The following is a 13,167-nucleotide window of genomic DNA, read 5'->3' as shown; positions in this document are numbered from 1 at the left end:
GGGGCGGTGATGGCATGAGGCCTGGGCCCTGTACTAGCTTCTGGACACTGCTGGGCAAAGGGCTCAGGGACCGGGACCAGTTGGGCATCGCATTACCAGACTGCCTCTGGGGCTGTGACAGGGCAGGGTGGGGGGCCCAGGGCCAGGCTGCCAGCTTGCTTGTTCCCTACGCTGGGGGAGGGTGGGCCGCCCAGCCCTGTCCCTTCTCTTGAGTGCCCAGCGTAGCACCCCATGGAGAACCCTTCCCCTCCCCCCAACAACGTGGTCATTGTTCTAGATCCCACTTTACAGATGGAGAGAGAGAGGTTGGGGAGAGACCGGTCCCAGGTGACCTACCAGTGGACAAAGGCCTCAGACCCAGGTTGCTCTGGGTGCTGTGGACCGCACAGGGCAACCGTGGGACTCCCTGGAACCGAGGCACAGCACGAGCATCAGGACACCAGGGAACGGAAGGGGCACCAAAGGCTTGTTTTCTCCCCCAACAGGCAGGGAGGGGTGTTTCAGGAGATGTTCCAGAGACTTAGAATTACAAGCCTGGAGCTTAGAGGGTGACTCTCCACACCCAAGTCTGGACCCACCTACAGTCTCAGGCCAGGCCCAGGGTCTGGGAATCAAGGCAGCTCGGCCCTGGGGCCCCCTGTTGGGGCACCACGACTCAGTATACTGGGAATCAGCATCATGAGCAAGGGATCTGAGGTACTGGCCTTTGAATATCAGGTGCTGGAGTATTCGGGCTCGGGAGACAGGCCTCAGAATTCAAGGGTATGGAGTCTCGGGCCTGGGGAATTAAGAGTCAGGGGTATGTGGGGAACAGAGCCTCGGGAACTCCACAGTGACCGCTCAAGGTCCGGGTCTTTGGTGACAGAGCAGGGCACCGGGCTTTACAAGCTCAGGTTCAGGTGTCCGTGTCCCAGGTGTACGGTGGTAGGGATTTGTGTATCCAAGTACTGGGGTGCACATTCTTGGGAGTTTGGGAGGCTGGTCTTTGGCCCCGGGGAGGTCCTGTGTGTCCCGGGCTGCCGGCCAAGCGTGCTTCCCTCAGGGTTGCGAACCCCAGACGGCCCTGCAACAGAGGCTGGGTCTAGAGCAGGCCCGGTGGTCCCACCCGCGCCCCGGGACGCCAGGAGAGCCTAGGAGGGGCACAGAGCCTAGGAGGGGCAGACGGGGGTCTGGGAGGGCGGGGGTCTCACGTGTTGCTCTTCCTGCGGCGTAGGAGCACATAGACGAGCGCGACGAGGGCCACCACCGCCAGGCCTCCAAAGATGACGCCCAGCAGCACCGCGTAGCTCCGTCCTAGAAAGGCGGCAGGGCGTAAGGCGTGGGTGGGCGCACACGTGCAGGGCACGTAAGCGGTGAGGGCGCGTGGGAGGGGCAATGCTGGGGGCAGGCCGAGAGCTGGTGGGAGGGGCCGGTAGGTGGGCGGGGCATCCTCACCTCGCTGGCAAGTCGGGGTGGGCCGGGACCAGGTGCCATCAGTCTGGCAGGTGCTGGCCTCGGCCCCGGCCAGGCTGTAGCCGCTGTCGCAGTGGAAGTGGACAGTGGAGCCCACCAGGTACCTCATGCCCTCCTTGTGCCCGTTGGAGGGCGGGGCCAGCCAGCCACAGGACACCACTGGGGCAGGGGTGGGGCACAGACGACAGGCCTGAGCTGCTGACCACAGCCACCAGCCTGGGAGGCCGTGTCCCAGCGCCCAGTGCCCGCTGCCCTCACCCACCACTGCCCTCACCGGGCTGCAGGCTCTGCGCGCGAAGCAGGTGCTGCCTGTGGACCAACCGCGTGGCGTTGCCCACGCTCAGGCTCCCGGTGGCCGCCACGTCGAAGTTGCAGAAATTGTTGTCCCCACACAGTTTGGCCGCCTCACTCTCCTGGCTGGGGCTGGAGGTGGTCTCCTCGGGGAAGAGGGGCAGGAAATTGGGGTCATGCTTTGGCCGGAGCAGGAAGTTTTCCACGAGGAACTTGGAGTCGTAGGTGAGCAGGGAGGAGGCGTTCTCCACAGCCCCTAGGGAGACAGCAGCAGGCCTGGCTGGTGGGAGGGCCTGGGGGCTCCCTCCCCACACCGCCACTGAGCACCCCCCAGCATGGTGCCCCCTCCCCTCCAGCCTGTGGTCACTCACAGTCAGCCCCAAACTGGAACAGTTCTCGGGAACTGGCACTGGGGGGCAGGACCTGGCCGCTGCGCAGGGTGAAGTCGTCTGAGGGGTTGTCATTGAGTGTCCCAAGGAGGCCTCGTGTGTGGGTCAGGAACTTCTCGGGCAGCAGGACCGCCACACTCAGGAACGGACCCTGGACGCTGACCTCCAGGCCGGCCCCTGATGACAGCATGACTGATACTCTGTCCCCAGCAGCTACTGACAGGAACATGCCTGGACACAGGGGGAGCTGGGGTCAGGGCCATCCCTGTGGGCATCCTGCCTTGACCCCAGAGCCCCGGGATGCATGGGCCGGCACCCATGGGCTCAGGGGCGGAGGGCATCCCCAGGGCCCAGCCTGCTATGACACTCCACCACCCCGGGCAGTGGATCTGAGGTGCCCAGGCCCTAAAGGGAGCCCCCAAACCAGGGCCGTGCGTGGGGGTTGCCTGGCGGCCCTCACGCCCTGACTCCACCTCCCCATCTGTGCCCTGGACACCTCCACCTGCTTTCTGCCAGGGCCAGAGAGAGGTGTGGAGGCCCCGGCGGGGAGGGCAGGGGAGTGGGGCCCCCACCATCCCACTCACCCTTCAGGTCCATCCAGCTTTGCTCCTTGAAGCTGAGCACCTCCTGGTTGAGCAGCACCTGCAGGGCCCCGGCCCCATCCCTCAGCCGGACCTCTACCACATCTGAGCTGCCCTCCTGGACAGCCACAGCAGTCAGCCCTGTGCCTCGGTCCTGAGAGCCTGGGATGATGGGTGCAAAATGGGGTCCACTCGGCTCAGCCTCCCCCTCCCCAGGGATGACCCTGAGCCACCCCGAGCCCCAGGGCCCAGCCTCACCCTCGGGCGTCATCCTGGTCTGGGCCCGCACCTGCAGCCTCAGGTCAGTCCCAGAGGCCTCCAGCAGCACATACTCGCCGCGTCCGTTGAATGTGAAGTTGGTGCCATCGAAGGTGACAAAGTGTGGGTCCCCAAAAGCGGAGGCTGTGGAGAGCGGAGGGTCAGGCAGGTTGCCCTGGCCCCGCCTTGCCTGGGGCCTCACCCTGGCCAGCACCTGCCCAGGCAGCACCCACCCAGGCGTGGGGGCTGGTAGCTGTGGCAGTCACTGGAGGGCCGCCTCTGCATGTAGCGGGAGCACTCGGGCGCCCAGAGGCAGCAATAGTAGAAGCTGATGACATCGTAGATCCAGTGGGAGAGGCCCGGCACGCGGGGCGGCACGCGGTATGGGGGTGCGCCCCAGTCGTGGCCACGGTCTGGGGTGCTGCCACTGGTGGAGTCGGCTGTCAGGAGCTGTGTGCCCGCCGCCGTGTAGCAGCACTGCTGGCCTGAGCCATATAGGGGGCTGGGGGCACAGACAGGTCAGGGCCGCCTTGGCATCCAGCCCCCACCCCGCACCCTGCCCACCGTCTCCGTGCTCACCTGGCTTGCACGGAGCGAACGCAGTGCACAGCCCCTGGGTGATAGGTGCACACGCTGCCATGCTCGATGTCACAGCCGTAGTCTGCCTGCAGAGCGGCTGGTTGCTGTCCCCTGCACTGGCTTTGGGCTCTGTCATCCCCTCCCTGGGAGCCAACCCCTCTGGGGCCCTGGGCCCTCAGACCCCAGCCTTACCTCCCAGGTCTCTACCTGCCTCCCCCTGCACTGCCTTGGACGGCACAGCCGTGTGCCTAGTTAGGGCAGCTGGCCCCGCCTGTCCCCTCGCTCCCTACTGGGCCCTGACTGGGGTGGGGGCTCACTTGGAAGCGGCCAGAGTCAGCCTGGGCCTGGGCCAGGGTGCAGGGGCAGTCGGGCACCTCCTCCAGGAAGTTGGGCAGCTGGTCCTCCAGCTCCTCCCAGGCCAGGCACTGAGCTCGGGCCCAGGCCACAGGGTCTGCCCGGAAGTCATCGCCCAGGTGCCAGGCTAGCGCGTGCTCGTTGCTCCAGAGTGCGTGCACGTCCCTATGGGGACACATGCACACTAGGGGCCACCCTTCCTGCCCTCGGCCCTGGCTCCCCATCTAGCGTGGGGGCAGCAGGCAGACAGGCCCCAGCCCATCTGCTGCAGGGCGGCCCTTACTTCTCCCCTGCGTGGTGTTTGCTGTTGACAATGCGAAGGGCACCCACTTTCCACCTCTGGTAGTTTTGAGGTGCAGGTTTTGGTGTGAAGGTGAAGGAGCCGGAGTTGGTGATGCTTGTGGCCAAGGAGTACAGGTATGACCACACTGCCGTCCACTCCTGGGAGTACGGCCTCCCTGGGGGAGAGAAGGCCTTGTCAGCCCCCGCGCCTGTCCGAAGAACCCCGGGGCATGGGGTGGGGGGTGGGGTGCCGGTCTTTGGTGCTCAGAGCAGCCAGGTAGATGGACAGAAGGGTAGACAGATGACCACCATAGGAGACCCTGCCCTGTTTGGGGAGGGAGCCAGGCCCAGGGCCGGCCATCCATCCAGGGGCTCAGAGAGGATGGGGCAGAGCAAGCCTTTTCTGTTTCCAGGATAAGCCTTGTATCCAGGAGTGGAGAATGGCCACACCTCCTCCTAGAGCTGGTACCCAAACAGCCAGGGCTCCCCAGCTTCCCTGTGCTGCTCCAGCCAGTTCCCCTTTCTTGCCTGCACTCTTCCCACTAGAAATCCCCACCTGGATTCCCCCCACCTGGAATCCCCTTTCTCCCAACTCTGCAAGCCCCAAACTCCTGACCCCACCAGGCCCCACAGAGGCAGCCTAGGGTTACTCTGCTGGCCTCACCTGTCTCCTCGTAGCCCCACAGCTCTACGGTGATGGAGTTCGTGGGCAGAGCCAAGGTGTTCCAGGTCAGGGTGAGGTTACCCTGGGTGCTGGCGGTGCCGTAGTACTGCCAGCGGGTCTCGTTCACCAGCTGGCTCTTTTCGGACTCTGACACTTTGCTGGGGTGCACTGGGCAGGGGGCAGGGGGCGGGGGTGAGGGGTGAATGAAGGCCCAGGGCCCAGGGGGTCCAGGGGAGGAGGCCCAGGGCTCTTAGAGCTGTGGGGACCTCCCAAGGACAAAGCACAGCAGACCCTCGGGAGCGATGCTCTCCCCCTGGCGTCAGGAAAGGGCAGGAACTGGGAGAGGCAGGGCCCTGCCCCCACCCATGCCCAGGCCTCTGTCCTCCACCTGGCTGCTCCCCTCCCCTGGCTGGCCGAGCCACACTCACTCTGGGCTGGAACTCCTGCATGGGTGCCAGCGGTGGGGAAAGGAGCTTGGGAAGCCTGCACCCAGGGAGTCGGGCGGGCCTCCAGAGGGACTGGTTCACCCAGAGTAGGCGGGCCAGGTGTGCATAGATTAGCGCCAGGGAAAGTCCCTGTGAGGGGCCTGGGCCCGGGAGGATGCGGCCTGGTGCCTCCAGTCTGGACCAGCATGTTGGGGCTCACCAGCCAGCCAGGTGCCTGAGCGTGGGAAGGAGCGGCCATTGTCCATGGAGAGCGTGAAGGGGATGCGGCCGGTCTCATAGAGCAAGGGTGACACACAGTGCACTCGTCCCGAGGAGTCCACGAAGCCGCGGGTCTGGATGCTCTCCTTAAAGCTGTGAGGGTGGAGGAGGCAGGAGAGGCTGGGCCAGCGTGGGCTGACCTCTCTGAGGCTCCCAGCCTCCTCCCTGGGGAACCCATCTGGCCAGCCGTCCCAGTCCTCTGTCCCGGGGGCCCCACCCAACCAGCCAGTGGGTCTGAGCCCCAGCATGCACAGAGCCCTCGGGCCTCCCACCTGCAGATCACGCTGTCAGTGGGGTTGGACCAGTTGAGATGCTGTATCACAAAATCCTTGCCACCCATGATGGAGCCTGAGTAGGGCAAGATCTCCAGACAGAAGTCCCGAATGTCTGAGCAGCAGCTGGCCAGGCCGAAGCAGGTCGGGTGGCAGGAGCACGGCCCATCCTGGACTCCACAACGGTGGGAGCAGCTCCCCTGGGCACCTGGAGGAGAGAGCCCTGAGTGCCCAGCCTGGCCACCCCATGTACAGGGCCCACATCTCTTTCCCCCTGGAGCCTGTTAGAAGCATCCCCAGGAGAAAGTTGGCCAGGAATTGCACTGACCACCACGTGGACCCAGTGGAAACCCATAGGGCCCGTGGGGTAGGGTAACTCTTAGTCCAGCTGGCCTGAATGACTGGCTAGAATGAGGGGAGATTTGGGGAAATGTGTCCAGACATAAAACTTTTTGGGAGGAGCCCCTGGGCAGACTGACCCTCAGCTACCAAGTCCGGTACCTGACGGCGTCCTCAGATGGCTACACGTGCCTGACCCCTTGACATGGGCCGGGGACCTGTCTCCACTCCTAAAGCATCAATGGACCGGCAGCCTGGAGAGGAACCATGCTGGCTTTGCCCGATCTGGGGTCTGGGATACGGCCACTTAGAGTCCCATTGGAGGCCCACTAGGGGCTGGCGCCCAGGCTGAGTTTGCCCCATCTCACTCCGCTGGGCAGTGCAGGCTCACCGGTTACAGCCCCACGCTCGGGGGAGAAGGCCGGGGCTCTCCCGTGCGTTTAGCGGAGAGGAGCGACAGTTCCAGCAGAGGACCCGGCCAGGCCAGGAGAGGGGACAGGGTGGTTTGGTGAGGGGCTGTGGGCACCCATTGCCCTGGAGCTGGCCTGGCTGCGAAGATTGGAGGGTGGAGACGGGGTGGGGTGCAGGCCCACGTCCCATCTGGCCCTTCCCTGCCACCCCCCAAAGGGACTGGTCAAGGGCCAGGCTTGGGCCTGAGCCACCCCTGCGGGCCCCGCTTCAGCCAGCACAGGGCCTGGCACTCAATAACTATCTATTGACCAAGACTGTGATGGCTTGAGGGGGTTGGGGGAGGAGGCCCAGTGATGACTGTAAGTGAGATAAGTGGAAGGAGGGTGTTGGTGCTTCCCTGAGATGAGAGATAGGCCGGGGAGGGGGCTGGGGAGCTGGCAAAAACCAGCTCAGCCCAGCCCAGCCGGGGGCCAGGGTCCCGGCTCTGGAGTGCGTGGACTTCCCCTAGACTTTCTCGGGTTCAGCCCACCCTGAGAAGGACCCAGAATCCTGCCTCTGGCCAGGCAGGGGGCCCAGTGGGGCTGGGAGCGCCTCCATGTACAAACACACCCTCCATCGGCGCTTGAGGTGCAGGGCAAGGGCTCTCCTGAGCTCACCACACCCTGGCCACCTCCCTCCCAGCCCGCCACCGCCTTCTGGCTCCCAGCCAGCTTAGGGTAGGCATGGCCCAGACACCCCCATCCCTACCAGCAGTTCCTTGACCCTGGGCTCCCCAGAATTTCTTCTTAGCACCCCTAGTATGGTCACAGATGGCCCGACGGATGGACAGAGGCTGAGCCCAGGGAAGTTCTGCCCCGGGTCTGACTACAGCGGGCAGATGGACAGACAGAGGGGGGACAAAAGGGCAGCGTGGGGGCATACCTGCTGCAGGCCGGGGGCCTGGGCCGGGGGCTGTCACCAGCAGCAGCAGGGCCCAGGGCAGGAGAGACAGCTTCATGGTGCCTGCCTGTGTCTGCAGCCAGCGCAGCAGTGGCTGGGAGGTAGCGGCGGCTCACTCCCCACGGCCTGGCCCCGCCCCACGCTGCCGCCCCACCCCACCCGGGTCCCCTCTCAAAGTCCACAGGTGTCCTACGCGCTAGCAGGGCCCTACTTGCCCAGTTAGCACATTCCTGGCCCTTGGCCCGCGACTCGGGGAGGGGGCCCACATCCTGAAGCCAGATGTCCGGAGGCTGCAGCTCAGACCCTGGATTGCACCCCCGAGCCTGCTCTGGAGAGCCAGGCCAGGCTCCTGAAGGGGATGGGATGCTGCAGTGGGGATGAGGCAGGGTTGTCCTTGCAATCCCAGGATTCCAGCCCCTGGGGTCCCAGGCCACAGGCCTGGCACCTCAGCTTCCCTGAAGGGAGCAGGGGGTCCCAGTTCCTCCCCACAGCCAGGTGGGGTAAGGGAGCAAGTGACTTCCTGCTGGTGCCTGCTGCAGGCCGGCTGTGTGGGCGCTGGGGGAGGGCTCCCTCTCAGGAAGGATGGGAGCTGTCAGACACAGCTCCGTGGGGATCCCTTTTGGAGGCAGGAGGTGAAGGGGGAGAGGGGGAGGGGAAGGGAGAGGGGGCGAGGGGAAGGAGGAGGGAGGGGCCTAGCCTCAGGCAAATTAACCCTGGGGGTGGGGTGGGAGCTGAGACCAGGACCCTGGTCTCCCCTTGGCCTGGCTCTCTGGGCCCCTGGGTCAGTCTGAGGGCTCCAGAGGTGCTTCCGCCTTGGGCTGGGGACCAGGAAAGGAGCCGCCCGGCCCCACCCGCCCCTACCCTTTCACTCTCAATATTTACATAATCTCTTCTTTGTATACCTTCCTCCTATTGGTGCGGTGAGGAGACTGTGGCCCAGACAGGGAGGGGGGCGGTTAGGTCACGGGGAGAGGCATCTTCTGGGAGCCTCCAAGGTCAGGGTATGGGGGGAACCCAGGCCTAGGACTCACTTGGGCTCTGCCACCTGGGCCCGGGGTCTGGACAGGCAGACAGTGGCGGTTTCTCAAGACGTCTGAAGGAGACAGGGTCCTGGACCCCTCAGGGAACTGAAGGTAGTGGGGCACAGGCTTTGGCCACATGACCGGCCTTGGCCGCGGAGGTCGGCCAGCCTTGTTCCCTGGTCACCGCCGCCTCGCAGCTGTTCCAGAGAGCTGGGCTGCCACAGGTGTCGGGAGCCAGCCGCGGGAGTCGGAACCAGAAGTCCCAAGTGGATTACTGGGTGTTCAGAGCACTTCTGTGGGCAGGTGCCCTGGGTGTGGGCACTGAGGTTCCCAGCCAGCCTGGGGGCCGGTGGGGGACTCGCCCGGGCCCAGAGCACGGCTTAGGGAAGGAAGCTCCTGGGGAGGGACCGAGGTGTCCTGCGCCCCAGCCAGGAAGGGCCCTGGGAGATGGCTAGGCTGTTCCCAGGAAGGGGGTCTGTGGACCAGGGGAAGGAAGGTGGCCACCTCCTCTCCCCAGCCTGAGCCAGAAGCCAGGAGTGCAGCGTGGGGGCCCAGGGGGCTCAGCTGAGTAACTGCTGGTCCCCCTCAGGCCCTGTGGCCTTGAGAAGGGCCTGAGTCAGTGCCAGTTCAGCGCCCTGGGTTCCCACATGGGTCTGCCAGGCCTGGGCTGGGGACCCTGCAGTGTCCAGCCTCTTGGGCCTTTCTTCCCAGGCGGTGGGGGGTGGGGGCACAGCGTCCAGCCCACGAGGGGCACAGCGCAGCAAGAAGGGTCTCTGTCCCCTCCCCGGACAGAACGTCTTTCAGAGAAGGCCTCCAGAGCAGGACCGGCCCCCCAGCTGTGGGGCTGGCGGCTGGGCCCCCACGGCACGGAGGGGCTTGACACTGTGAAGGGCAGGTGCTCCCACAGAACAGACGGGCTTGGAGCTGGGATGGTGGGGCCAGCATCACTCTGCTGGGGCCCCACGTTTGTATCTCGCACTGAGCCCCCGACTCATGTGGCTGGTCCTGTCAGAGGGCGAGTATGGTGGGAGGTCAGCGTCACCCCCTGCCTCTCAGGCCCCTCCCCAGGGTGCCCATCACATTGGGGTGCAAGCCACCTCCTCAGCACGGCTGGGACCCTCCTGACCCTGACTCTGGAGGGACGTGCCCTCACCCCTGTGCTCCTTCCAAGCCCGGCTGCTGTCTCTCCCGGGAGTGTCTGCCCTGTGTGGCTCCCGCCTGCTCCCCGGGTGCCTGTGGGTCAGGCCCTGACCTGGCCTGGGGGAGGAAGGCCCAGAAAGCCTGGACAGGGATCGCCACCCCAGGGGACAAAGAGGCCAAGACGACTGTTCCATCTTTATTAGAAAAGCAACCAAAAAAGGACCCTCCGCTGCCGTGACCCAGACAGAGCCCGTGGAGGGTGGACGCGGCCACCTGGCTGGGGGCGGTCACGTTTACAAAGAAAATCACTTCATAAAAAAGGAGGCGGGCCCTGCTGGGCTCCTGTGGCCTGTGGCCCTGTGGTGGGGATGCCCCACCGGGCGGGGCGTGGTGGGGGGTGGAGGTGGTGGTGCGTGGGGAGTGGCCCTCAGATGTCCATGTAGTCATCGTCCTCATCTGTCTCGCTCTCCAGCGAGGACTCCTGGCTCGATGTCTCCAGGACCTCCAGGGCCGGCTGGCACAGGCTCTCCTTCCTCACGTTGGCAGCCGACTGGGCAGACAGGATGGCTGACTGCACAGACCGGGTGAGGCAGTGGTCAGTGGCAGCCTGGCACCACCACCCCCCCCCCACCCCCAGCCCTGTGTCCCACCCAGGACCTGCAGTCACCTTCAGCTTCTGTTTGGTCTCCTCTGAGATGCTGCCTTTGGGCGAGAGCAGGGTCGGGGTGGGCGGCGTGACGGTGATCTCAGGGGGGAACTTGGTGGTGGCCGAGGGGATGACCAGCTTTGGCATGTTGGGCAGGAGGCGTGATTTGGCCCGGCTGGGCTCAGCCTTGCCCGGGTGGCCCTCGGGTGGCTGGGCACTCCCACCACTGGGCACCTTGGAGCTGGCAACTGTGGGGTGGACCCAGTGGACTGAGCCGGGCTCTCAGCCTCCCGGGCCTGCCTGCCCCTCCCTTGCTTGGGGCTCATCCCCTGCAAACCCTGCACCACAGAGGCACCAAGACGCCTCCTCTGGCAGTGTCAGACCGCCCTACCCTCTCTCTTTAGGCCTATGCTGGTTGCCAGGCTCCCAGGCCTCCTCCTGTCTCTCTGCCTCCCCGAGGGCCCGGCTCTGGCTCTAGGCTGTGGGGCACCCCCAAAAGCATAGTGTTCACTGGGTGCCCAGGGCTGGGACACGGGCAAGCCCCGCACCTCCCAGGCATGCATGTGAGCTCTCAGACCATCCTAGTGAGGCAAGAGATAGACGAGCCCCCAGGGCGAACAGCTGGAGTCCGCTCCCTGTGGACAGATACTCCAAGATGAAGATAGCAGGACAATTGAGAAAGGAGGCTGGGCCCTGCCCAGATGAGAAATAACAGGCCACATATTCCTCATTCTCAAGTCAAAGAGACCTTCCTGACTAGAGAGCTCCTTGGAGGTCAAAAGGGGAGTGATGCTCACTACCCATATAGGTCTCTTCCCTAGACTCCATCTTGGCTAAGAGAGGCACGCACACAGGGGAGGATCCTGAGATATACCAAATACGGACTCGGAACTAGGCAAATCAAAATGATTGGCCAAAGGAAACCCGGAAGAAATGCCCCATGTAAGTGATTCAAACTAGCAGGAGGGCGCCACCGTCTCTCTGAGCCCACCTGTGTGTCTATCCACACGTACTGTACACTTTTTCCTCCTAATAAACACTTTACTTGCATCACTACTTTCCGTCTTTATGGGAATTCTCTTCTGCAAAGCCGAAGGGCCAGGGCCTTGTCACTAACCACTGGTCTAGTGGCTAGGGTTCAGCACTCTCACTGGCCAGGAACCAAAACCCTGCTTCGAGCCGCTGCAGGCCGAGGCCACCCGAGATCACTAGGACACACTTTCTATTGGTCGTTCCCGCCACAGGGAGGATGCTGGGGCCCAGAGCCGGCCACTCAGCCAGCATCCACTCTCCCCTCGCGCCTCAGGATGAGCCGGAGCTGTGAGGCAGCAGTGTGGGCTGGCAGCCTCCAGGAGCCGCAGCCTGGCTGGCGTCCACATTCTTCCGCTGCTCCATGGCTTTAAAAGGAGCGGGGCTCACTCAGCCCCCATGCCCGACTCCCTCGGGCTGGCACCAGGCCCTGCTGTCCTGAGTGGGGTCTGCGAGAGGCCCCAGCCCTGAGGAGTCCCCGAGGGGCCTGGCTGGTTGAGGCGGCTGGTGGGAACGGGCTGTGACTCAGACACGGACACGGACACAGACATGACACGGATGCCCATCTGGCTCCGCCCAACCCGGCCAGCCCTCTGCCCACCCCTGACTCCTCCCCCTCCCCACGCCTGCCCCTCCCCTGGACCCATCTGGGCACAGGCACCCCTCCCTCTCAGCTAGGCCACCTTGCCCTGGGCTCAGCACCTCCCGAGCTATTCCCCTCTGTGAGGCAGAGGGTGGAAGGCGGGGGTGGGGGGTCTCGGGCCCTTCCTTTCCCCGAGGAAGCTCTCCAGCCAGGCCTCCCCTGCCTGGCCTGCCTTTCTTGTCTACCTCGCCCCCAGGCCCACTCCAGGCCCCTCTGTTGAGAAGCACCCGCTGACTGCTGGCCCTGGGGGCCGTGATGGGCTGCTCCCGACTGGCCTTACCTTGGCTGCAGGTGGGCTCAGCGCCTGTCCGGGGGGCCGCCTCTGCTGGCCAGCAGTGCGGCTCTGCTGGAGGGCCCTCGGGGGCCGTCTTCACCTGCTCGCTGCACCGCGGCTCCTGGGCCAGGAAGCCTGCGCCCTCTGCCCCTCCTGCCAGCTCTTCTCCCTCTGTGGAGACACAGCGCGGCCGTGGGCGACACGCCCCCCACCCTTGGGCCACCGCCACCATGGCGGCGCAGGGGCTCCGCTGGAACAATCGCCCGGGTGGGGCCGGGCTGCTACCAGCAGGAAACCGCTCACCCCCTGTGGACATGCTATGAACCTGACACAGCGGGGGCCCCACCCCAGCTCACAGGAGTGGCCACTGGAACCGAACAATCCAGCTAAGGACAAAGTAGATGGAGCGGTGGCGGGCCTGGCGCCCTCTTGCCAGGCCACACCTTCCAGGCATGAGCAGGGGACTGGGAATCAGCCTCCGTGGTGCCAGGTGGTCAGTCGGCACAGGTGCACCTGCCCCCAGAGCCCCCAGCCACGTCTGGCCTCTTTGCACTCCCATTCCTCCTCCTTCCCCTTGAGGCCCAGACTCTCCTGCCACGCCGGCCATGACCCCAACACACAGCCGCTCCCCACTTGGCCAGGAGCAGTGACGCCGGCCCCTCCCTGGCTGGGCAGGGGGACAGATGGGCCTCCTGCCTGTCGGCTCCAGCTCCTGGAGGACAGCACCTGCCCTGCTGTCTGGCCGCGAGCCACGCCCTCCCTTCTCGGTTCTGACTGCCCGGCAGTCAGGGTCACAGCCTCTTCGTTCCCAGGGTCCAGCTCCACACGCTGCCACAGGCAGGGATGAGCCCCTCGGAGGCTCCAGAGCTGCCCTCCTGGGCCCCGCGGAGCAGGTGGA

General features: G+C 65.1%; 2 protein-coding genes across 2 annotated transcripts in view; both read right to left on the bottom strand.

Moving 5' to 3' along the window:
* Nucleotides 1–451: 451 nt before the first annotated feature.
* Nucleotides 452–7,573, bottom strand: SUSD2 (sushi domain containing 2). The gene is made up of 15 exons (XM_007451027.1): nucleotides 7,498–7,573; nucleotides 5,827–6,034; nucleotides 5,496–5,647; nucleotides 4,851–5,018; nucleotides 4,188–4,362; nucleotides 3,868–4,069; nucleotides 3,551–3,636; nucleotides 3,205–3,473; nucleotides 2,972–3,115; nucleotides 2,717–2,875; nucleotides 2,115–2,363; nucleotides 1,727–1,999; nucleotides 1,435–1,611; nucleotides 1,191–1,293; nucleotides 452–1,063 (listed from the first exon to the last, which is right to left on the bottom strand). The coding sequence occupies exons 1-15, from the start codon at nucleotides 7,571–7,573 to the stop codon at nucleotides 1,039–1,041; spliced, it is 2,466 nt and encodes an 821-aa protein (XP_007451089.1). The 3' UTR covers nucleotides 452–1,038.
* Nucleotides 7,574–10,104: 2,531 nt separating this feature from the next.
* CABIN1 (calcineurin binding protein 1) overlaps nucleotides 10,105–13,167 on the bottom strand; it is a 94,262-nt gene continuing 91,199 nt past the window's right edge. Inside the window, exons 36-38 of the mRNA XM_007451057.1 lie at nucleotides 12,276–12,440; nucleotides 10,345–10,571; nucleotides 10,105–10,248 (exon numbers count right to left, since the gene is read on the bottom strand). Of these exons, the coding sequence (XP_007451119.1) occupies nucleotides 10,105–10,248; nucleotides 10,345–10,571; nucleotides 12,276–12,440 (536 nt within the window). The remainder of the gene's footprint in view (nucleotides 10,249–10,344; nucleotides 10,572–12,275; nucleotides 12,441–13,167) is intronic.

This window comes from Lipotes vexillifer, unplaced genomic scaffold (genome assembly GCF_000442215.2).
Source record: "Lipotes vexillifer unplaced genomic scaffold, Lipotes_vexillifer_v1.1 scaffold1783, whole genome shotgun sequence".
Lineage (NCBI taxonomy): Eukaryota > Metazoa > Chordata > Mammalia > Artiodactyla > Lipotidae > Lipotes > Lipotes vexillifer.
The sequence above is the reverse complement of the archived record's forward strand: the minus strand, read 5'-3'. Positions and strand labels throughout refer to the sequence as shown.

Bases quoted from the DNA above. Each gene is read 5' to 3' on its own strand.
- SUSD2 (XM_007451027.1), bottom strand. From the start codon at position 7,573: ATGAAGCTGTCTCTCCTGCCCTGGGCCCTGCTGCTGCTGGTGACAGCC. The intron at 5,019-5,495 runs GTGAGCCCCAAC...CCCCCTGCCCAG, and splicing joins CTCAGGCACCTGGCTGGCTG to TGCACCCCAGCAAAGTGTCA. The intron at 3,474-3,550 runs GTGAGCACGGAG...CTGTGCCCCCAG, and splicing joins GTTCGCTCCGTGCAAGCCAG to CCCCCTATATGGCTCAGGCC.